This window comes from Phyllostomus hastatus, unplaced genomic scaffold (assembly GCF_019186645.2).
Source record: "Phyllostomus hastatus isolate PE091 unplaced genomic scaffold, TTU_PhHast_1.1 phas_contig_80, whole genome shotgun sequence".
NCBI lineage: Eukaryota > Metazoa > Chordata > Mammalia > Chiroptera > Phyllostomidae > Phyllostomus > Phyllostomus hastatus.
Genome location: NW_025333960.1, coordinates 11,530,713 through 11,556,554, shown reverse-complemented (window position 1 = coordinate 11,556,554; position 25,842 = coordinate 11,530,713). Strand labels below are relative to the sequence as shown.

General features: G+C 37.6%; 1 protein-coding gene across 2 annotated transcripts in view; it reads left to right on the top strand.

Moving 5' to 3' along the window:
• The window catches only part of ARHGAP28 (Rho GTPase activating protein 28), a 217,992-nt gene that overhangs the window by 147,504 nt on the left and 44,646 nt on the right, over nt 1-25,842 (top strand). The window contains exons 5-11 of one of the 2 annotated variants that reach the window (XM_045850288.1): nt 2,295-2,372; nt 9,080-9,169; nt 17,055-17,139; nt 17,853-17,995; nt 20,977-21,142; nt 21,245-21,336; nt 25,544-25,621. In XM_045850288.1, coding sequence (XP_045706244.1) covers nt 2,295-2,372; nt 9,080-9,169; nt 17,055-17,139; nt 17,853-17,995; nt 20,977-21,142; nt 21,245-21,336; nt 25,544-25,621 — 732 coding nt within the window. The remainder of the gene's footprint in view (nt 1-2,294; nt 2,373-9,079; nt 9,170-17,054; nt 17,140-17,852; nt 17,996-20,976; nt 21,143-21,244; nt 21,337-25,543; nt 25,622-25,842) is intronic. The other variant, XM_045850289.1, reaches the window with a different exon arrangement.

The window sequence follows — 25,842 nt, the reverse complement described above, 5'->3', positions numbered from 1 at the left end:
AGACCAAGGAAGGGTGCTGTGTGGGATTTGGAATAACAATGGTATGATAAGAAATATATAATCAGAATAAAAAGTAAAAGACCAAGGGTAGTGAGTTATTTGAAATATGAGTGAAGTGAAAGAAGAAAAACTAAAATGCAATATGAAAGGGAAAATTAAAAAACAAATCAAACAATAAAAGCAAACAAAACAAAAGAACTAAATAAACAGAAAAGAAATAAAAAAACATGTAATTCTAAAGGGTAGTAAAGTGAAATTTGTCTCAGCTGTTGGTGTTCACCTTCTGACTTCTTCCTGGATCCATCTCTGGTTTTCTCTGGGCTCCAGGTCTTACTGTCTTACTCCTAAAGAAAAAGAAGCCTCCTGGTGATTTTAAACCTACCAAACAGGTTTTGTAGGTCTTCCTGGATCCTGCAGGCCCAGTGGAGCTGCGTTCCTTTTTCCCTTCCCTGTGGTTCCATGAGGATGGGGGGCCCAGTCTGGGCTACAGTATTCACAGGTGCCCAGTTTCCAGCCCATACACTCAGAGCACTGTGCGGCCCACACTGTCCACTCCATGTATTTGTGTTAGGCCAGCGCCGATTATCTACGTGGTTGTGCAACCCTTTGATCAATCTGTGAAGTACCCCGAGTGGGAGCAGATTGCACCCACCCTTCTCCCCTTTTGTTGGCCTGGCCTCAGTGTGTGCCAAGGGCTCCATTCCTGTATTAGAAAAAGTCTCCCTGGGCTGCCTCTCCCAGCCCTTGCAGCACCTCTTGGATCAATTCGTGAGGCTCTGAGTGGGAGCAAATCGCATTCCCACTCCTCCCTCTTCACTGGCCTGGCTGATGCACATGCAAGGTTTCTATGTGCGTGAGGTGCCTGCGTGGCTGCTCAGTTCTTTTATTGAGAAAAATCTCGCTGGGTGCCTCCTGCCGCTCCTGACAAGCACCTGGCTTTCCATACAGTCCAACTGACCAGTCCAGAATCTGTCTGTGACACGGCCACTTGCGGCCCATCTCTTCTTCCAGCTCCAGGTGTCACTGTCTCCCCAGTTTCTCTGGTACTGTTCCAGCCTGTGACCGCCACCCCAGTCCAGGTTCGTCCTATGGTTTGTTCTTATAAAAATATACACTTCCTCTAATTTTGACTGGGAGTGGTGCACCTCCACCCACCATCCTTACCTGAGTTTTCCTGTAGTGCCTCCTTAGTTGTTTCCACTTCAAAATAGATCATGTGTTTTTGTTATCAATTTAATACATACAATACATATACTTTTGGAGAAAGAAAATACAGAAAAGCAAAATGAAAAATAAATGTTTCTAAGGTCTCATGCAAAAGTTTATGGTTATATTAATACCCATTATATTTAATTTTGCAAAAGTTGCTTTCATCAGAGAACAGAATATTTTCATCTTATTTTGGGGAATGCCATCATATTGCAAGTGTTGCTAAAAGTCTTAGAATGTCTGTGAGAGACCTATGATGTAGCCCATCATTGTCAGAATAGTCTGCACATATAATTCCTGAATAATGAAAACCAGAGCTTTTCCAGTCTTCTGTGACTGAGAATGAAATATGTTTCAGTCATATGTATGTGTGAGATAATCTAATGTATTTCCAATTTCATAATTGAATAAAACTGACTGTCCTTGCTGTTGATCTATAATCATTGCAAAATATAGTCATGAAGCCTGATACTAAAATGGCACAGTTTTATCAGTATGCCGCATGACTTAGACCTAAAATTAGAGGTTTATTTTCCTTACAAAATAAGAAATCTGAGGCCGGTATGGCTGACATTCTTTTACACGGATCTACCAACTTCTTTATCTTTTCATTCTGCTCCCCTCAGCATACGGGCTCATATTTAATGCTTATAGACGGTCTGGGCATCACAGGCACCTGTCCACGTTCTGGAAGAAGCGTTAGCCAGCTGGTAATTTCCACTTCAACAGGAAGACGTTAGCCTTCCCAAAGGCTTCACCATGTACGATTTTACTCAGATCCCATTGGGTGTAACCAGCGCAAGATCACACTTAGTCCTTTTAGTCAGATGCACAGCATGTGGGAGAAAATCATGATACTCAAAAGTTAAAGAATTAAAGTGGATTTTGACAGGTGTTTAGCAATGTCTGCTTTGGAAACCAGTTTCTACTATAGTGCATGATATTTCTAAGGTTCAATATAATTATGGACAAGTCACTGAAATGACTGTACATTTTTACAGGTTCTAGGGTAATTCACAGTTGAAGAAACAGTCATGTTGGGAAGGCTATGCCTGGATAAAAATTACTTTCATTTCTCTCATTAGCCAGGTGATGCCTGTGACAATCATACTACGCAGGAGGAAAAAGAGCTGCCGGTAGTTATCAAAACCAGTGGTTCCTCGGTAAGTTATAGCAGGGCAACTGGGGGTGGGGATGAAAGAAGAGGTTTTTCTTCAAAACAATTGTGCAGAACTTCAACATGAAGCAACATAGTTAAGATGGCTGGACAGCTGCAGCTGTCACCATACCTCCCGGCCCTTAACTGATTTGTAGGAAGACATTCAGCAGTAAATGAGCCCTTGTTAAATCCACAAATAACTGCACACTCTGTAAAAACAGATACATACCCAGGAAACCTACGATTGTTCAACCATTCTGGTTCCTTACATTTTTCCTTTCATTTAAAACCTCTCATAGGATGGTTAGGTGGAGCAGCAGCAGGTGTCCTGAGGGCTCCTGTTGTGTCTCCAGTGTGGGTGGGCTGCAGGCTCCATGTGCAGACAGTACTTCTCACCCTCGGTGTCCAGTCCCTGCTCCTACCATGGTGGCATGAGCCACTTCTGCTTCATGCTGACCCCAAAGATGGCAAAGTCAGGCAGCCCTCGGGGAATGATCAGGCTGCTGTCAAACTGCAAATGGAAACAGTTGCTGTATTTGTGTTTTATCCCACAGCCTTTTCTCACATTTGTTTCTGCCTGCATTCCTATTGAAAGCTATCTTTTCTCTCCATTGATGCAGCTTATTTAATCTATTTTCTTTATTTTTCTATCCTCATAGTCCAGGGTGTCAAACTAATTTTCACCAGGGGCCACATCAGCCTCGCGGTTGCCTTCAAAGGGCCGAATTTAATGTTAGTACTGTATAAATAAATGGAACTACTCCTTAACAGTTAAGTGAGAGGTCCACACTGCCACCGGGTAGGAACAAGGTGCCAGGCCAGATAAAACAAGGCAGAAGGCCAGATTTGGCCCATAGGCCTTGTGTTTGCCACCTGTGTCATAGACCCTCTTCTAACTTCCTCCTAAGGAGAACAAAGCAAAATGGTGAGTCCCTGCAGGTCCATGCTCCCTGCTGAGGTGGTATCGTGGGGAGGCTTTGAAAGAGCAGGGATATATTGAACCCAGATGTGATTACTCACATCTTCAGTCGTTTTCCCTCATAATAAGGAGGAGATAACTGTCTTTTTCAAATTTTTCTCCATTTGTTCTCTTCTTTGGTGCTGTTTTGACTGGGAGGAAGGTAGATTTTGGAAAAGAGCTCACATGATTTCTGGACTCTCTCTCTCCCTTATCACTCATGTGAATGCTGCCAGGGTTCTCTTTTCTTGTTTTTTAGTTATGTTTTGTTGACTCCACTATGTTTTAGGAGAGAGAGACTCGGTCATTTGACATACTCTTCTATTTTATCCCAGAATGTAATCCCTGTTGTTTACAGAAAACTCCCTTTTTTTAATACTAAAAATTATTTACAATCTGTTCCATGCTGCTATTTTCCACTGTGAGTTCTCTTGACTTAGCCACAGCATCCTCTAATTTTTAAAGAAAGATCAACTTTGTCTTTTAGGAACATATTTTGAGTTTTCCAGTGGTACAATTTTATCCAGTCTTTTCTCGTCTTTTTAAATGATTTCAAATCAAAAGATTTGAACAGACACTTCATCGAAGAAGACATATGGATGGAAAATAAGCTCATGAAAAGGTACTCAGTATCATTAGTGGTTATGGAAATAAGGCCAAATGATATATCTGTATATACCCTGTACAATGGCTGAAATTAAAAAGATGTATCATGCCAGCTGGTGCTACGGATGCAGAGCAACTCGGCCTCTCAGACATTGCTACTGGAAATGTAAAATGGCCCATCCACTTTGAAAAATAATTTGACAGCTTCTTAAATTGTTACATATATACCTACCATAGACCCAGCCATTCTACTTATAGATAATACATTAATATAGTTTTACAGAGACTATCCACAGATGTTTATAGCATAATGGCCCCAAACTGGAAATAACCCAGTTTTTTTTCCTGCAAATAAATAGATTAACAAATTGTGGTATATCCATCCATATAATTGAATACTAGCTCCCCAAAAAAGCAGTGAAATATTGATATACACTATAGAGATAGACAATGCACCGTGGATTATCACAGTAGAAGTGGATAGACCTCAAAATAATCATGCCATGTGAAAGAAGCCAGAAAAAGAGATTCAGTTTACATAAAAATTATAGAAAACATAAACTAACCTTTAATGATAAAAAGAAGATTAGTGATTGCCTGGGGACCTGGTGTGAAGGAGGGCAGAAAAGGGAAGATGACAAAGAGGCATGAGGACATTTTGGGGGGTGCTGGTTTTGTTCATTGTTATGATTGTAGTGGTTTCACAGGTCTGTTTGTCCAAACTCGTCAAATTGTACACTTTTATACTATTTAAATATGTTCAGTTAATGGTATGTCAGTTATACCACGATAAACCTGTTAAAAAGAGCACATACAATGCTTTATGATTTCATTAATACTCAAAGTGTTTATTCAGCAATAGGCTGCTTCCAATAAAGAATAGTCTATTCATGTATTATTTGTGGTTGACCCTTGACTCTGAATCACCCACACCTCTAAAAGCATTTTAGAGAAAGCATTTCCCACGTGTGCAGTTGACATAAATGAATTAATCAATTGAGGTGTTTATTTACAAGGCAGTCGGTTGAGTTTACTTCCAATGCCTTAAGGCAGGGGTGTCAAGCTCATTTTCACAGGGGGCCACATCAGCCTCGAGGTTGCCTTCAAAGGGCCAAAATCATTTTAGGACTGTATAAATGTAACTCCTCCTTAACTGTTAAGGAGTTGAAGTTACATTCACCCTTTGAAGGCAACCTTGAGGCTGATGTGGCCCTGGGGAAAGTGAGTCGGGCACCCCTGCCCTAAGGAAAATCACATGGCTACACTTGTGTTGACTCACAGTTCACTGCAGAATATAATCACACCATCTGTGAACAGTTACATATGGGTTTGCTTCATAGAAAAGAAAATCTAAGGAACCTTGATTTAAATAAGTAGGAGTATATTTTAGTCACAAAACTGGAAAACTCTTGGTAGGTAGACCAAGGCTGGTGCAACTCAATACAGTGCAAACGTTAGCATGAACGTCTAACATTTTTCTTGCATGCTGCCACCTTAGCGTGCGGCTTTAATCCTTACACTTACCAGATGGTCAGCAACGTATGGATACCACATTGGTGTTTCTATAAGGAACACGTGCCAACTGACTGTCCATTATTATTAGAAGACGTAATTCTGGAAAACCTGCACAGTAGAATTTCTCCTATTGTTCGTGGAGAGACTGTTAGTTACACTCTTATTTTAGTTGCCTGAATCTCATTCCTTTAAGTTAAATAAGCTTCTTAGGTTATTTTTGTGTACCCTGTCTTCAACATTTTTGAATTTTGAATTTATTGCTGGAGTTCTGAACTTTTGCAAGAATTTGCCTTTTATTTCATTGGTCTTGGTCAGAACTCAGTGAGTACTTTCCATCAAAGAATGGTTTTCTTCAAGTTCAGAGTTGTCTTCTGTTCTGTCGTCATTATTTCCCCATTTTCTGTGCCCCACCCCTCTGGAACACATGTCGAATGGTTGTTGCTTTGCTCGAATTGGATTTTAATATCTTCTAAATTTTTTTATCATGTTTACTTCGTGTTCTAGATTTCTTCAACATTATGTTCCAAATTAGTAATTTTTTTCTTGTTCATGAATGTATTATTTTTTCAACTTGCCTCACACTTTTTGTAAATGTTAGCAAACTTATTCTCCTTTCCCAAGAACAACTTTTTCTCTCTGATGGACCAGTTAGTATAGTCATAGACTCTTGATTCATTACAGTGATCCATAAATCACTGTGAGGAAAACAATTCAATTATTTTTAAGGAATCAAATTATTGTAATGTGTTTTTTATTGAGGTATAATTTAAAAATAACAAATGCATACATTTTAGGTGTATAATTCACTTAGTTTTAACATGTTTGCACCTATGTAACCACAGTTAGTCAAAATATAAAACATTTTTGTCACCCCAGAAATTTCTCTGAAACTCTTTCTGGTCTACTCCTGTAGAGGCAAGCCCCGTTGTGATTTCTAACACCTTATGTTGATTTCACCTTCCATATAAATGGAATTATAAATGTAGTATGCACCTATGAAAATGACTTATTTTACTCATAATAATATTTTTTTGATTCATCTATTGCTTGTATTATAAGTTTGGTGCTTTTATTACTATTATTTCATTGCATAAATATACTATATTGGTATATTTATATAACTATAAAATATACTATATGATGGACATTTGGATTGTTTCCAGGTTTAAACTTTTATAAGTAATGCTTCCATGAATACTCATGTAATATAAAAATTATATATTCTTATTCCTCTTGGGTAAAGGTACATATTATTGGTAAACACAGATACCCACAGCCCCATGGTTCATAGCTCTTAAACTCAACAAGGACTAATTTAATAGACAAATTAAAAATAACTAAATTATACCTTTTAAAAAAAAAGCATCTATAGGCAGTAACAACAAATACCAGTTTGTTTTTTAATGTGTGTCCTAAATGAAACTCAAACTTGGTCCTTGTGGGTGAGTTCATAAAGAACAACAGACTAGCATTTAAATATTTTTCAGTAATTCAGTATTAAGGCATAAATCTTTAGTTTTTTACAGTTATTTTTCAAATGTAAACATCTTGTGTGGAGAACACGCTAACATTTGGATTGTGAGGCAGTAAGTGATGCAAACAGTGAAACGTCTGCCTGAGGGAGAGCAGTGCCTGGTCAGAGAAGTGCCCCTCTCCCCTTGGGTGGCAGCAGGTATCCTCAGTGCAGGGACAGCTTCTGGCCAAGACTACGACTGTCATCTTTTCCTGTTCAGCTCCCAGTCCCTCCCCCAATGGCCCTATGGACCAGAATCCTGTCACAGCAGGAAGGTGAGGTAGGTGATGCACCAAAAACCCCACCCGTGAAGACAAGGGGCAGAAAGTGTTCCACAGGCAGAAGATACCAGCGCACTTACAGGTGCAGCTGCAGCTCTCCAGGCCCCTAGAGTTCTTTGCAGTTACTAGTTTACGATTGATTATTGTAAGAAATTGCTGTATTTTCCCCCTATAATAGATGAATTTTCCCGAAAGGTCAAAGTTGTTGGTTGTATGTGTTGTGAGTGGGGTACACTTAAATTTAAGTTGCTTGGAGGAAGCAGGTAGGTTAGTAAACACTCCCCCAATACAAAACCAATGAAGGGAATGAAGAATTTCTAATTACTTCCAGTCCAAGCTGATGCTATTTTTCAATCTCCCCTCCATGTCATTTTTTCTCTCTTCCTAAGTTCCCTCTCACTTAGATCACTATACTCAACTAAAAACCGACATACCTTCAAAGCAATTAGTTCATTTTATGTAGACTGTATTTTTTCCTAGGGTTATGTTAATGTTTACATATTTAAGGGAGAGAAATCTGCTTGGCTCCACTTTTGTAAACATTTCTAATTATTCACCTGCAGCCCTTTCCTTCTCTGTGTACAGTCTATGTTATTTGTTTTTCTCTTCCCTCCCAACAAGTTTCCTTTAAAACTTTTTTTAGGTTTTCTTTTTTAAATTCTGCTTTTAGGTAGAGGTTTTTATTTTACCAAACCAATTCTATTTGTTTTTTATCTAGAAATTTCTATCAGTTGATCTGCTACAGATTTCTTTACTGGTTTAAAGTGCTATTCAAAATCTGTTCCTTTAAAAAATATCTTTTCTACCATTTTTAGTGGTTTGGGTTGGGAGGAAATATAGTGATTGTCAATTCATCATCTTGACTTAATTTTTTGCTAGTTCTTATGCTTTATTTCTTTCTTTAAAAATGTTTCTGTTCACTTTACAAAGTGATACATACTATGTATAGAAAATTTAGAAAATATGGTCAAGCAAGATGAATGACAGAGTATATCTTCATAAGTATAAATTGTACTCAGTTTTGTAACAGGTTCCTTTAGTAAAGGAAAGAATATTTACGTCTTAAATCTCAGTAAAGCCATTGTACACTGAAGCAAAAATTTCTTAGTTCCAGCTCAACTTGGTACTATTGCTACGGAATTCTAATCTCCAAAAAAGTTAGTTTCAGGTTTGTTAAGAAAATAAGGTTAGATGAGTTAAGTTGGTGTTTGGCTGCATTTAATAGAAAATTAGAAGTTGCTTTGCTTCTCATTAAGAGACATGGCCCAAATCTGACAGAGCAGCTACATGATGACCCTGAGCATGGGTCCAACCACACATGATCTCTGTCTGGCATTCTCCCCTATGGTCATCATCCCTGTCCATACAGGGCGCGAGGCAGTTCTCGGCTTTCATCTGTGTGCTGTCATGAGCATGCAGCAGCGGACCTTGTTCTTGTTCTGGAAAGCCTCAGCTTTTCTGGAAGGGCTCTTGGTAAAATTAGTCTGATACCTCATTGGCCATACCTGTCACATGATCACTCTTAGCTGCAAAAAACTCCTGGAGATCAAATTCTTTAGTTCAATACCTAAATCTTTGGAACAAAAATCAAGATATTATTAAGGAAAATGGAGTTCATGGCAGGCAATAGCAGTGTTTGCCACAGCAGCCACTGTCAGAAGCTGTTTAGGTGGCTCACAATGATGATCCTTGGCGGGCTGGATGCAGTTGTTTGGGCCCAGACAGTCATGGCTCCCTAGGTTGCCAGACATACCTAAATAAGTACATGTGGCAGAGTACACGATCACTTTAGAAAGTACTTGCCTGAATAAGAATGGTACTTTCATGTCTCCATTTAGCCAGACGATGCTTCTCTCAACAGTAGTACTTTCTCAGATGGGTGCCAGGATGAAGGAGGGAAGTTTGCACTTTCCAGCAGTGGCTCCGTGGTAAGTCGTTGCATGCCAACGTAATTGCATGTCAGGACAAATTTTCAAGGTCAAGGCAAAAAGAAGCAGTTTCTTCAAAACAGATAAAAACTTGAACAAAGAGTGCCAGAGTATTCCTACTTTATGTCTCCCAATAGACCCACCAACCTTGTAATAATTAGGAAGGAGACCCAAAACTGAGGAATGAATAGATTTCAGTTTAAAAGAGGACTTCTTAAATTAAGAAGACCACTACAGCCATAAACCAAGGATGTTCTTTACGTGTACCAAACAGGGAGGAATTTGCCAGCTTTGGGCCTTTTAGCTGAGTTCACTCACATGCTCTGGCTGCATTCTACCATCTTGACCAAAGTCCCTTTACCTGCAGAATAAATTAAAACCCCTCATCTTGATATTTAAGGTTTTCCACTACTGCCTACATCTCCAGCCTTAGCTCTCAGGACTCACTCATGCAAACCCTCCACTCCATACAAAGTCACTTACTTAGCCTTGAGTAACAGAACCTGTACTTTTGTTTGTTAAAACTCCCCTCTCCCCACCTTCATTGGGAATCCCCACATGGTGTCTCTGCAGGCAGTAACATAATGTACAAGAGGGAGTGAGAGATTCTGTTAGATGGGGTAGTGGTTCCCTGATAGCAAGTTGATGGACAACAGATAGCACTTCAGACAGATAGGAGGGGGCACATTCAGATGCCCCTGCAGGGCAGTAGTTTCTCCTTGTCTGTTCTGAGGCACAGGACAGTTGACATTCACATGCATATCATCCTTCCAGTATATCGCCATTGTTCAGGGAGATAATGCTGTTAGCCCCATGAAAATCAATTTTTCTGTTTTTAGATTTTTGGTTATGGAGTTGATTTGTTGCACATTGATCACATAAGAAATAAAATACTCTGAGTGACTTGTCAATGAGTAACTGATCATTAGCACTACAGGTGTTGGTATAGATAGGCTAAGAATTACCCACAATGTCTGAACAACTGGCTATAAAGTCAGCCCTTACTTTCTTATTCAACACCATGCATTGGAATGCAAATGAGTGAATACATCTCAAATAATGATCTCCAACCCACCCTACTTATTAAAGTAAGTCATTCATATACTCTAATAAGTACTGGAAGTGAATTAGTTAGCCATAATAGACCTCAATACAATTGTGCTGTACTCCTCTGAATGGGGATCCTGCTTATGATCCATTATTTTCTGCCTCAGCAGGTGGTACCCATGTGCCTAAGATTTAAATATTAGCTTCAAGTTCATGATCTTCTCCTCCTCTACATGCCCATCACTGAGACCTGTGGATTTTATTATGTTAAGTAGTTCTAGCACATGTCTAGTCCCCCTTTTTTCCTACAACTACTTTTTTAGTACAGACACCCACCATCATCTTTCTGTACTACTGAAATAGTCCCTTAAGTCATCCCCTGGACTTCAGTTTACATCCTCAAACTCATCTTTCTGAGAGCTGCATGTCATGCTTAAAGCTCACAGCCCTTCCTCCCCACCTTCCTGACACAGTCTGACACCTCATCTGCCTCTCCAGCTGACTTTCCCACCCCAGGCATTTGGTTCCAGGCACATGCCAAGCAGAAATGGGACCAGGATGTTTGCACAGTTGAGTAGAAAAAAGTCAGTTGGATGGGCCTTGTTTTTGAGGCTTTTCCATGGCAGTTTGAACATGGCTAGTTCAACATTTTCTCCAGTCAAGCACGCTGGGATCCAGTGTATAAATCCAATATTGCATGTCTTGTGCATAATTGTTCTAAAGGATCTTATTTTGTGTAGTGTGTGTATCAGATTAGTGTACATTGCCATACATGTAAAAAGATAAGTCTACGTATAAATAATGCACCCAAGTATCTAAGTGTCACACCAACTAAAACACCAAATAAACCTTAAGCAAAAAAAGACTGATGCTAGTCGTGTTTTTTTCATTTTTTTATTCTTTTTTTCTGTTAGCTTCTACATATCATTGGTTGCTTACTTCATTTATTCATACATTCATTCATTCATTTAACATATCCTTACTGAGCACATGTTGTCTGCAAATAGACTTTTTGAAAATTTGAGAGCATAGGAGAAATAAATTATCTTTTTTGGGAATTAATAGATAGAGTTTCCTGGGATAAGTTAATTACTCAGATTTTGGTTTTATTTTCATCTTGTTTTTGGAAAACTGATTGAATACTGATAATGACAAAAATAAAAGTTTCAGCAAAAACATCTAAAAAAAATCTCATCAGCACCAGTCTCTAACATGACTGATTTTGGTTTGTTATTCAGAATAGCTTTACTTAGAAATGTTAAGCAAATTGGTTATTTGTTAGACTAGCCCGCAAATGCCAACGTAACCCTTCATGCACCTGTATTGAAAATCATTGTAGAACATCTGGAGGTAAACCTTCTAGAACTGGGAGCTAAATACATTTTGCTTCCCCTGTTTCTTGGTTGTTGGAGCTATGGGCACCCTAGTTTTGTTCCCCAGTCTCTTCTAGATGGTGGAATTTCTAGTAATTCAGTGAAGTGGTGGCAAGTGATTCAGAGGTCCCAGCCATGACCTCTGTAAAGGTAAATCTCACCTGCCTAGATAGATTCCCAGGGACATTTCACTGTCATCTCCAAGACTGCAGAGACTGCTGATAATTTGCCACATTGGAATTTATGCTGTGGCATTGTATAGAGGAGGTAACCTCACTTGACCTTCTCCAAAGGGATAACTTTGGCTTGACCAGTACTTGTTTCAGCCTGTCATCTTTTCCACAGGTCTGAAATGAACCTTTGTGATACATGAAACCCCTATAAATATGGGGTCTGTTTTTAATTACTATGACTCTGTAGTTTAATTTTAAATTTGTTATAAGGTCACTGTCATTATTCTGCATCGAAATTTTCTTTGCTCTTCTGAGATGTTTTCTTTCAAATGAGCTTAGAATAAATAAAACTGTTACTTCCCATTATAAAATCTTCTTAGGATTCACCTGAGAACTTTATTGAATTTAAAGATTAATGTCAGGAAAAGAATTCACATCGTAAAATACTGAGTTTCCTCATTTAGAAACAATGGTGTGTCTTTCCATTTATACCGTCTATCCTTCAAAAAAACTTTATAACTTTCTTATATTTTTTTCTTACACATCTTTTTACTGGTTAATTATTCAGCACTTAATAGTTTTTGTTCATATTTTAAATAGTAGGGTATTTATGATATCTAGTTTATTTTTGCAGATACTCATATATAAGAAAAGTAATTATTTTGTTTTTGTACAAAAATATCTCTTATAACTTCCTTTCTGAAAAAATTTTTACTAAGAATTTTTCATTTGATTTTATAATTTGTGCAGTTATCTGAAGTAATGAAAGTTTTATTTACTCAATGTATCTTATTTCTTTTTCTTGTTGACTGATTGTAATCACTTGTAACATTGAGTAATAATGTTGGAGATCTTTAGATTACAGTTTTTAATTTTCTCATGAATTGTAAGTTTCATCACTAAGTAGAATATTTATTTATTCTTGGTTTCTCAGCCTTGTAGTTGCTTTTATAAGGAATGAAGTTTGAATTATATCAAATGATTTCATCATCTATTAAAATGAATATATTATTTTTATTATTTAAGCAATTCAGGAAATTAATGACAGGTTTTCCTAATATTGAACTATAATTCTGTTGCTTATATATACCCCGCTTATCATGTTATGGTACTCTTATCATACTACAGACTATGATTTGCTACTATTTTAGCATTTTTAACCACTAGTCTAATAAGGTGTGTGTGTGTGTATAATTTCTATTGTTGTTACCAGAATTGTGCTAATCTTGGTACAAATAGGTTGAGCACTTTGAACACTTTTCAGTATTTTGTAGCCATTTATTGTAGATTATTTATTAGTATAAATAATCTATAAAATCTATTATATATAAATTTCTATTATAATGTAACGTGTTTATAAAATATCCAGGGCATTGCATCGTAGTAGGCATAATGCTTTAGTTAATTTTTCAATTGATGTGGTTTGGGGTTTATAGTCCCTTCAATCCCAACTTGTATGAATTTGAGTAATATATATTCTAGCAAAGTATCCAGTTTATTTAGTTTTAATATATGTTATTACATATACATGACTATATATACACATTTATTTAAGTATGTCATTTTTAAATTTCCTTTGAAGGTAGCTATTTTTCCTTTATTTTTGCATAATTTATGGTTTTAAAATTTTTTTCAATCTAACTAAATAGTTGCAGTATTGCCAATTTTTAACCTTTAATTAAGCCTACTTTTTCTGTTATATTGATTTATTTAATTATTAATTTTTTATCTATTCATAGATCTGCTTAGATAATATTTTCCTTCTCTCGGGTTATAAACATTTTATTTATATATAATCTTTCTCATTTGCATTTAAGGTTAAGAATCTCAGTACTTTGGCCATTCTCATGGATTTTTGGAATTTAATGTACTTATTGTTTTTAATGTTTAGTTCATAATTTTAAGTGTGATTTAATTTTGAATCCAAGATGTCATTGGGATTCCTTTATAAATTCACATTTGGATAGATTTTGTAATTGTTATTTTTCAATTCAAAATTTATTGCACATTTGTCAGTGAATGTGGCTTATTTAAGTTCTCTGAGGAATTTGGCACAGCTGTTGCAAAGCATAGGTCAATTAGTTCTGATCTCAGTTGCAAAAGAGGAAGATGGGGGACCTTATTATCTGTAGTGACTCAAGCACAGGCAGCTTTAGTACATAGAGTTACAACACATAGATATAGTATATAATCTCAAACCATGAGGAAAAAAACAAGCAGCCAGTCAGGAGGGTCAGAAACATCTCTTGAGTCAGTGAATTTCTCCTGTAAGTAATGAATAGGAAAGCAGTATAGTGTTTTGTTGTTGTTGTTGTTGTTGTTAAAGATTTTATTTATTTATTTTTAGACAGAGGGGAAGGGAGGGAGAAAGAAAGGGAGAGAAACATCAGTGTGCGGTTGCCTCCTGTGCTTCCCCACACTGGGGAACCTGGCCTGCAACCCAGGCGTGTGCCCTGACTGGGAATCGAACCAGTGACTCTCTGCTTCGCAGTCTGGCGCTCAGTCCACTGAGCCACACAGCCAGGGCGTTATGGTGTTTTTTTAATGTGAAGGATGTATCAGATAGTCAAAGTCTACTTTTAAGAGAGCTCAAGCAGGTAGTGCAAACCTTCTGTAATTTGGAATTTAAAATAATAATCCTCCCTACTTTACTCTCCAGTCCCAATGCAGTATGATTTGAACAGCAGAGGGAGCTTTGGTGGCTGAAAATGTTGCCATTCTTTGCCATTTGAAGCCCCAATGAGGAACTCTTGTGGGTGGACCCACAGATAAACAGTAGGATCTGTTACGGACAAGCCAGGGGAGTTTGTTTTAAATGAGAGTGGCATTTATGCTTTAAATAGATTAAAATCGCTAGTAAGTTTTTTAAACTACTGGTGTTATTATGTTTAATGGGTAAATAGATGTTTTAAAACTGTGAATACCATATGATTTCACTCATATGTGGAATCTAATGAACAACCCGAACTAACAAGTAAAAGAGAGACAGACTCACTGATAGAGAGCAGGATGATAGCAAAGAGGGGGCAGGGGAGGGGACAGGGTGATTGAGCAAAAAGGAAAAATGACTCATGGATGTGGACAACTGTATGGTGATTGAGGTTTGGGTTGGGGTGAGCGGGGTGTAAGGGGACTAAATAGTAATGGGGAAAAAAAGTACAATGGAAAAAAAACTGAATACCAAGCACATAGCCTTTTTTCTCAATCTACTTCAAAATTCAAAGTCCATTCACTGGCAGGCCATCTTCCTTTTTCACTTTCACCTTGCTGTTCCTCTGCTTTATCACAGGGAATGTCTTTTGTTTTTGTTCTGCTTTGTTTTAACCCTTGTGACTCTAAGTCTCAGCTCCTTTACCTGACTTTCAAAGCCTTCAGTAGCTTGAACAGATCATCTTGACTAATGTTGTCTCTCACATTTTTTAACATTTTGCCTCAACTCCTGGCAACTAGTTTCTCCATGATCCCTTATAGCTGAAATGCTTCAGATAGTTCCATACCTGCAATTTATACTTCCACATCTGGCCTGAATGCTTTTGCCCGTCTCCTCTGCCTTTGTACGTCCTTTTCATCTTCCCTTGAGTTCAGGGCCAGTTCAATCACCTCTTTAGTAAAACCTTCTGGGCCACACCTTCCTCTCCAATGCTCTCTCTGCTTATGTTTGTGTTATGGAAATTCCCTCTTACCAGTGGACTTATTATCTTTAAATAATGTTGCATAAATGTTACTCTGTTTTCCTCATTATAAATAGTCAGGAGCAAGGATCACAATTTAAACTTCGGCTTCCTCACAAAGTCCCAGAATAATTTACAAAGTGCAGGCACTCATTCGGCCCAACAGGCTAGCTTCTCCATTTTACAGAGTAAGGAATTAACATTAAGTAGGTTAAAGTATCCTAAACTATCAACTTTAAGCCCTACATCAATATCTTTCAATTTTCGAGTTCTGTCTTATGGGGGAATTATTTCAAAGTTTGATAACACATTTCTTCATTGGAAAACTTGAGGAAACCACTGAAAATGGTCCATATCTTTTTCAGAATTTTAGTGAATGGGTAATCTTTATTCTGTAGTGTTAGGTTTTAGAGCCACCAAAAATCTGACTAACCAGGAATTTCATGGCCCTAGACCTTTTTGTCTTTTTATTCTTCTACCAATTGTGTGATTAGTCATCTATGTTTTAATAATTGGCCGTGTATTCACATGCTGTTTACACAATAAGTTGTGTCATCTCCTTTGAATTAAATAGGAAAAAAAGATTGCAGGCTCAGAATTTCAGACTCCTTTGTGTAATTTGTAGTACAACAAAGCATCTTTTGTGAAGCAGGTGTTCAGAAATTGCTAAATAAATGTGAAAATAAGATTTTCATGCTCACACCCATAATATGAGATAACTACCACATTAAAATGTTATTCATAGAAATGGTAGGATTTGTGTGTAAATGTTTCTTATTAGTATCCATCCATCCAGAGCAGTGACTTGCTTCTCAGGCCTGTACAGAGGCGCATCCTCAGCATCTGATAGTGTTGCAGGGGGCGCAGTGCTTTGGTGGGGTCTCTGTGCAGAAGACAGTAAGTTTATTAAGAGGGGAAACAACTAGGAAACATTCCTAATTTTTTGGCAGTTGTTATAACTATTTTATAGTAAAGGAATTAATATGTTAGTATATTAATAGTAGCTAACTCTTACATAGTTCTATATCCCAGATATTGTTTCATGTGATTTCACATAGGATGTCAAGTTCAGAATAACTCTCTAAAATATGTTCTGCTGTCATCTTCATTTTACAGATTAGGAGACTACACAATAGAGAGTTCAGTAACTTGGTGAAAGTTACACAGCAAGCGGTAAAGCCAGGATTAAAATTCAAGCAGCCTGGTGCTAGCATCCCTTTCACTGACCACCTGCCTATCTCATGACTTAGAGTTTGTAAACAAGATCTGTGACCAGGCACATTAAGAATAACAAATACACTGATTGTCAAACTATGTTGTTACATCAAGCATTGTGCTTTCAATATATTAGGAAATAGATGAGCAACAAATATTTCAGAGCTAAGAATATTTAAGAGCTAAGTGCTTATTTTGACCTTCACTTAATTCTCTTTGGAGATAACTATGTGGGCTGTAGAGGTCTGAATTGAATGAAAAAAACAAAGGAAATTAGATGCAGACTCTTTATGAAATCAAGAATTGCTTCTAATTCTTTTATACTACCAAACAGAAGTCAGATTGAAATGTGAAATAGACTTCATTTACAGTAAATGTTTTGTGTTTCTCTTCCCTTGTTTCACAGCCTATCCTTGAGACTATTCCAGATATACCAGTTCATTCCAATGGATCGGCAGACCCTGGACAGGCAGTTCAGAGTGCAGTGAGTGGTGAGTGATACACACTCCTATTGACCTTGATCTATGTCTTCTCACTTCTGTGCTGGTGCTCAGTAAAATGAGCAGTAAATTTCTGAAAGGGAAATATAAGTGTGTTACTCTCCCCATACTGATTCTGTCACTCCAGCAGGCACTCCTACCACCTCCAAACACCCTGCTCTGCTGCACCAGACAAAATTAATAGAGCCAAACTGGAGGCAGAATCTTTCCCTCCTTTGCTGCCACCATGTCATTCAGAAACTACTCACTCGGGTAGTGTCTTTGATTTGGAGCCTCTTCCGTAAGCACTCTGCTTAACAGCTGCAAGCAAGCCAACCAGTAGGCCACTCCCCAGTAGCAGCAACATTGGGTTTAGATGGGCTTAATTTTAATACCATAAAATATATGGAAATATCCCATGTTCAGGCTTTCCTCTAGTTATACTCAGTGCCTTTCATGAGACATAAAAATCTAAAATTGAAAACATCACATTAAATAGGAAATTTGTTTAGATAATGATTACAGAAATGTGTTCATAGGGGAGTCTGATGACACTGTATTACTGTTGAACTGAAATCATTCTGGATGAATCTGATGCCTTTCCTCACATTTAAACATACTAACGTGCTTATGAATTAACTCGTAAATAGTTTGTGTTTATTTTACAGTAAATGGTATTGATTGATTAAATGGCATATTAAATGTTTTATATCTTTTTTAATTAGATGATGATTATCTGGAAAAGAACATTCCATCAAAAGCCGAAGAGCTGTCCTTTGAAGTATCTTACTCGGAAATGGTTACAGAGGCTCCAAAAAGAAATAAGTTTAAGAAGTCAGATTTTAAAAAAGAAGACTATATTTTAACTGTGAGTAAAACCCTTCATCCTTATTGCACTAGCTTCCTGTCACTTCTCCATGGCACAAACTAGATTTTTTTTTATTCTCACCTGAGGACATATTTTTTATTGTTTTCAAAAAGAGAGGAAGGGAGGGAGAGAAACAGTGTGAGAGAGAAACATCAATTGGTTGCCTTGCCATACACACCCCAACCAGGGATCAAACCCACAACATTTTGGCAATGGGATGATGCTCCAACCAACTAAACCACACTGCCCAGAGCACAAACAAGGATTTCAAAACAAATTTCTTTGTGTGTGCACAAAGGATGGCGAGAGGCCGGGCAGCAGTGTCTCGTAGCACTCAGGGAGCACCTACTGTGCAGTGCACACAGCCTGCCTGGCTGTTTCTGGCAGCCCTGGGTTGGGGAAGAGTTGTAAGGGTGTATGTGTGAGTATCATTGTATAGATGAAATAGGATTTCTACCTGGCTTGTGTGCTTTCATGCATTTCATATCCTTACTTATAGGTTAGTGGAGACTCTAACTGTATTATCTACTTGTACTTCTAGAAGCACATATCAGAAGAGAGTATTGCAGAAAGTCACAGTCCTAACAAGAAATGAGAGCTTACAGGATAGGCACTAAAATTCAAAATAAATTCAAGAATTTATATTATTATTATGGAAGAGCAAGTAGTGCTACATGCTTCATTATCCTGGAAGCCTCATTTATATATTTATATATATATATATATATACATACACACAAATGCATATATTTTTATGTATTATATGTAATATAATATACATTATGTGTGTATATATATATGATATTATATCCTGAAAGCCCAATACAGAAAATGCTACATTAATCTATTTGCTACTCAACAAATGCACTTGTGAAGAGTTGGTGATATGGAGCCCTGAATATTTTGTGCTGATCAGCAGACAGCACGATGAGCAGGGATCAGGTCAGTTCAGAGCCAAAGGCAATAGGCAGAGTCTGCCCCAGGGAGCCTGGGCCATTCTCAGACAAACATCCCATGATGGAGAGGAAGCAGAGGGCAGAACCAGAACTTTAAGATTCATTGAGTACCTTCTATGGGCCTAACACTGTACTAGGTATTCAGTTATAATCATCCCTATGATTGGTCCCATTTTTCAGCTGAGAAAACTGAGGCCCAGAGAAACTAAGTAATCCCTCTTGGTTCCTAAGCAGCCTCTATGTTGAAGGGCTCAGTGGCATTCTGGACCAAGAGAGGAAATCCAGCAGGACTCTGGTTTCCAGGGGAGTCCCTCTGAGCCTTGAGAGAGAACTGTCCAAGCAAGCATGCTGGTCCCCAGAGCCCTCTTCCAAGTGTATGTCTTTTCCTGAGGTTTGGCTTGCCTAGGGTGCAGAGCAGCCTCCCTCCCATGATGAACTTTGCATGAGGTTTAGCATGAGGTAATTACTCAATAAGGGATTGTGGTGGTTGTTTATATTGTTGTTATGTGTTATTGTTATGTGTTGTTATATATTGTTTTATGGTATCATTGTTATGTGTTGTTATATATTATGTATTATTGTTATGTGTTGTTATATATTGTTATTGTATGTATTGTTATATATGTTGTTATGTGTTACATGAAAGCTTGGTCTCAGAAGGTAAAATAGCTAAGTACCTAATAACACAAGTTATACCCCAAACCACATCCTACCTTTTGTTATTTAACTTTTAAATACTGGGAGTTCCAAGGAACAATTGTTGAATGGATAAATGAATGAATGAATTGGTGGATGGTTTTAAAACCCCAAGGAAGCTCTAATTTAAGGAACCCCTAGGGAAAATTGTGGACTTAAAGCTTTGTAATTTAAGTCACTATTATAGTTTTCTACTTTAGCATTTTTTAGTGCCACATTTCCTGACAGCAAAATATTTGTTATATACTATATACTGACTATATATAATACTTAGTCTATACTTGTTATATAATTCTATGTTAATTATATAATATTTACATTTTATTATTATTATTACTGTATTGTTCAGACTATAAGATGCACTTCTCCCCAAAATTTGGGAGGAAAAGGGGGGTGCATCTTATAGTCAGAATATAGCTTTACATTTATTTACATTGATGAAATATTATTTATGTTATTAAATATTTTACTACATTTTTTGCTTCAAAATTTTTCCCTATTTTTCTCCTCTAAAACCTAGGTGCATCTTGTGGTCCAAAAAATACGGTACATATAATACTTGCAGTGATACTAACATGTTAACAAGAACAATCTCTTGGTTTTAAAAAGTCTTCTTATAGTCTTCACAATATTTCTGGATTATTGAAGGTTTTTTTGTTGTTTTAGTGTATTTTTCTTTCTAATATAGAAATAGAGAATGTAATAATATCATTGTCTTTAAAATAATAGTAGATTACTTGGCACTTTTTATGCATTGTTCTTTTTAAGAATATTTAGAATCATCTAAATTTGATTTTTAAGGTAGAATAACTACTGTGTCAGCAAACATGTGTAATCAGTTTCAACTGGGAAATTACTTACAGTCTTTTAAACTATTCAGAAGAGAGTATGTGGTACCTGATTTAAGGACTATAGTCCAAAACAAAAAAATACGCTGAAAGCTCTTCTGAGAGTACACAGAAGGAGTGCTCTGTATACCTGTCTCACCTGTGCCCATGGCATGCACATGTCACACGATGCCTGGGTATTTGTTGTCAACAGTAAGGGTGGTCCTTGGAAGAAGCAGTTTTTACAGTTGTGTTGCAAATACTATAGTGTATTCATGCCATTACTTTACTTCAAATTTAGCATAGTAGTAAACAGCAAATATTCTAAAAATCACACATATAATCTTTTATGATTCAGCATGTGCCTCAGATTTTTAAAAAGTTATTATTATTAATATGTGCAAATAGCATGTGTTGTACAGATTTAGAATGTCCAGATAGCATTTGAATGAAAGTATAATGATTTTTCTTAAATAATAAATATTCTTAATATGTATTTTAGAAATTTATTGTTCAGAAAACCAGATTTGGCCTAACTGAAGCAGGAGATCTATCTGCCGAAGACATGAAGAAAATTCGCCACCTCTCTCTGATTGAATTGACAGCCTTTTTTGATGCCTTTGGAATTCCACTGAAGAGAAACAAAACAGAGAAAGTAAAAGGAAGAGGTAATTAAGAGGATTGATTTCTTCTGATTTTAACACTTTGACATACTGGAATACATAGTGCTTTTCTGATTCTTTTTTTTTCTCAACTATTTTACAATGAAGACAATGGGATTTTTGGAGTTCCACTTACAGTCCTACTGGACAATGACCGAAAGAAGGACCCTGGAGTAAAAGTTCCCCTTGTATTACAAAAAGTGAGTAGAATATGAGTGGGGAATTAATAGAACTTGTGCTTGCAATTTGCTATTTGTAAAGCTGCTAATGATTTTTTCTTTAGCTTTAAAGACACTGAGGCAAGCCCTGTTAGGGCTCAGGCCTTTGGTGAATTTCTGTTTTATTCCAAGAAATCCCATCCATCCTACAAGCACCTGGACCTGTTGGCCTTGCTGTGAACTCTTGGAGCCTGTTACATTGTTTAACCATAGAGCATCCATGGCTTCCTTTGGTTATATCTTTTTCCAATATTTTTTAAAAATATTATGTGTGGCGACTTCTGACCAAGATGGAGGTGTAGGTAGATACATTTTGCTTCCTCACACAATTAAAAGAACAACAACAAATTTAAAAACAAAAAATAACCAGAAAATCAAACTGTCTGGAAGTCCAATGACCAAGGAATTAAAGAAGCAACATTTGCCCAGACTGGTGGGAGGGGCAGAAACAGGCAGCTGAGGTGGAAAGGACTGGTAGCAAGGCAATGACTGGAGGACTGGGGCAAGTAAGATGGAGGCTGGAGGATCAGGCAAGGTGGTGACTGGCAGAGTGGGTGGTCCCACATTTGCCTGTGGATAAACCGGGAGGAACAACTGGGGAGTGAGACAGATTGTGCAACCCAAGATTCCAGTGCCAGGAAATAAAGCCTCAAAATCTCTGGCTGTAAAAATCTGTGGGAATTGCAGTGGTGGGAGAACCTCCCAGGTTCATAGGACAGTTTGCTGGAGAGACCCACAGGGTCCTAGAATGTATACAAACCCACCCACCTGGGAATCAGTGCCAGAAGAGCCCAATTTGCTTGTGGGTAGTGGGTGAAGTGACTGAAAGCCAGCCGAGAGCTGAGCAAGCTGCATTGTTTCTTCCCTGGCCTCTCCCCCATGTACAGTGCCGCAATGCAACCATGTGGATTGCCCTGCCCTGCCCTGCCCAATACCTAAGGCTCCGCCCCTTACTAGTAACAGGTGCATGGAGACAAAAAACAAAAGGCTCAAATGAAAGAACAGATCAAAGCTCCAAAAACAGAAGTGATGAATAGGTAGCCAACCTAACTGATACACAGTTCAAAACACTGGTAATCCAGATTTTCACAAAAATGGTTGAGTATGGTCGCAAACTGGAGGAAAAAGTGACAGCAAAGCAAAGTGAAATAACAGAAAATATACAGGGGACCTACAGTGAAGGGAAGGAAACTGGGACTCAAATAAACTATTTGGTCCAGAAGGAAGAAATAAGCATTCAACCAGAACAGAATGAAGAAACAAAAATTCAAAATAATGAGAGGCTTAGGAACCCCTGGGACAACTTTATATGTTCCAACATAGAAATCATATAGGTGCCAGAAGGAGAAGAGGAAGAGCAAGACATTGAAAACTTATTTGAACAAATAATGAAGGAGAACTTCCCCAATCTGGCAAAGGAAATAGACTTCCAGGAAGTCCAGGAAGCAGAGAGTCCCAAAGAAGTTGGACCCAAGGGAGCACACACCAAAGCACATCATAGTTGCATTAACCAAGATGAAAGATAAGGAGAGAATCTTAGAAGTAGTAAGAGAAAAGGAGACAGTTACCTACAAAGGAGTTCCCATAAGACTATCAGCTGATTTCTCAATAGAAACCTTACAGGCAAGAAGGGGCTGGAAAGAAGTATTCCAAGTCATGAAAGGCAAGGACCTACATCCAAGATTACTTTATCCAGCAAAGCTATCATTTAGAATGGAAGGGCAGATAAAGTGCTTCTTAGATAAGGTCAAGTTAAAGGAGTTCATCATAACCAAGCCCATATTATATAAAAGGTTAAAGGACTTAACTAAGAAAAAGAAGATGATCAGAGCTATGAACAGTAAAATGATGACAAACTCACAACTATCAACAATTGAACCTGAAAACAAAAACTAAGTAAACAATTAGAACAGGGACAGAACCACAGAGATGGAGATCACATGGCGGGTTATCAGCAGGGAGGGTCAGAGGAAAGGTACAGTGAATAAGAAGCATAAAATGTATATAGAAAATAGATGGGAGGAGATTAAGAATAGTATGGAAAATGGAGAAGCCAAAGAACTTATGTGTACAACCCATGGACATGAACTAAGGGATGGGGAATGCTGGTGGGAGGGGATTACAGGGCAGAGGGGAATAAAGGGGAGAAAAAATGGGAGAACTATAATAGCATAATCAATAAAATATATTTTAAAAAATGAAAAATGTTTGGACAAAAAATTATTTGTATGTATGTGTTTGTGTATATTTGATTATTCTGTCTGAAATAAAAGATGACAATTATGAGCAGTGTATTTACTGATCATGCAAATATATGCTGAGATATAGGTTGAGTGTTTCAAATGTGTGCTTGTAATCATTTAAATGAGTTTTCCAAGCAAAGCTTAATAAAGTATAAAAACCAGCTTGTTATGGTAGTCTTTTAGGTATGACTAGGAAAATAGGATAGAGTTAGACAAAGAAGAATTTTGATTTGGGAAGTTTTGAAAGTGATATTATTTAAACTGTCATATGCTAGTATCTGTCATTGGTGATTGGGACATGTGCTTTAAATTACATTTTTTTATACCCAACAGTTTACACCAATTTACTGAGTATGCATTTATTTAACAGTGAAATCCAATGGCACAATTAAAATTGAAAACCCTAAACACAAATTCTATTGAACTTTAAATTGAGTTTTTAAGTGATTTGTGAAAATACTGAGGAAACGTACATTATTCACAGTAATAATTCTCCATCTCTTCACTATCTTTCTAAATTTTGCTACTAATACCTCAAGTTGAGCTACTCCTCAAATCAGGTGATTAATTGGCTGCCAATGGGAGAAGGGAGGATGGCAGAGGATGCTGGCCACGTGCCAGTGTGTGTGGGGCCTGTCTGTAGGGCACCTCTCCTGCTCAGGGCTGCTCCAGTACCCTCCAATCCTGTCACATTTTGTCAGCACTAATCAGCCCAAGGAGGTCAGTGTTACCATCTCCTACTGATGAGACAACTAAGACATAGTAAAGTAAGGTAGTTTACCCAAGAACACACAGCTAGCAAGAGGTATATGTGAAAAGGAACACAGTATATAATCAAGGTCAAAGTCCATGGTGACCCTAAGATTTTGTTTTCCGTTCTTGAATTAGAACCAGAATTATGCCCTTTGATCTCTCTGTACAGGACAGTGTTTGAAGAAAATGAATAAAAATCCAAGACAGAAATTTCAGTACATGAATTTATGTTGCTATGTAAGTGCAGAAGCCTAGCAAAGGACATAGCAAATGGAAGGTGCACAATGAATGACAGTTCAACTAAACCCAGGATTATATTGCATTAGCAACTCAATAAATGTCCGCTATTATTCCTACTGATGTTAATATTAAGTGTTCCTCATTTAAGACAACCTAACTTATTACCTTCCTGCTCCTATGAGAGAGTCTTTTCTTGTGAGTTTCTTCCTCCTACATATCTATTTCTCTCCATACCTACAAGAACTACCCTAGTTTCAGGCACCATCATATCTTGAAGGGAAAATAGCAAAGACTGTAGATCTGCTCTTGTGTGAAGCTGGGCAAGTATTCATCCTTACCATGCCTCAGTCTCATCAGCAGTAGAATAAGGATTCTAATAGAACCTTCCTCAAAGGATTATTGTGAGGATTTAAATGAGTTGATCAGTGTGAAGTATTGAGAACAGTATCTAACACACAAAATGTACACAATCAATGTTAGTAGATTATTAACGCCATCCTCATCACTGTGAGAGTTCACGGGAGCTATAAACGTTTATAATTTCTACCTCCTTGGTCATTTTGTAGAGTTCCTATAGTTTCTTAGCCAGAGTGGTTGCAAGTACTGAGAGTGAATTTAGAATTTTTTCTTACTGGTCAGACTGCAGAAAGAGAGGTAGTAATCACCTCTTAAAGTAGTTACCAGGCAGCATACTTGAGTGGCGAAGAGCACGAGCTTCAGTGAGTTGGTGCCATTACCTTTACGGTCGACCTTGGGAAAGTGATGCAATGCCTCTCGGTCCCCATTTCCTCATGGAGACCTCATGGGGTGGTTGCAAACACTCAACACAGTGTTCCAGTACCAAGCATGTATAATGCTTGGTAATTTATCATTTGTTGTCATCAACACTATTGTTTTACTATTTGTAATTGTATTGGAGGTATTTATTTTTGTAATGTATCATTGCTTTTTAGTTTTTTGAGAAAGTTGAGGAATCCGGTTTGGAATCTGAAGGAATTTTTCGACTTTCAGGATGTACTGCCAAAGTCAAGGTAACAAACATTTTCTCTCTTCCTAGTTGGAGATCTAAGCTAGCCAGACCCAGTTCACACAAGCATCAGATATCAAGTCCCTTGTTGTTGTTTTGATACTGTCACTTGTTCCTGCCTAGTTTTCCTCTATACCTATAGTCAGGTGTTCCATCGTCCTGAGTTGTGTATCCTCTTAAACAAACAACAATAAAAAACCACCAGTGATGAGATGGCACATCAAT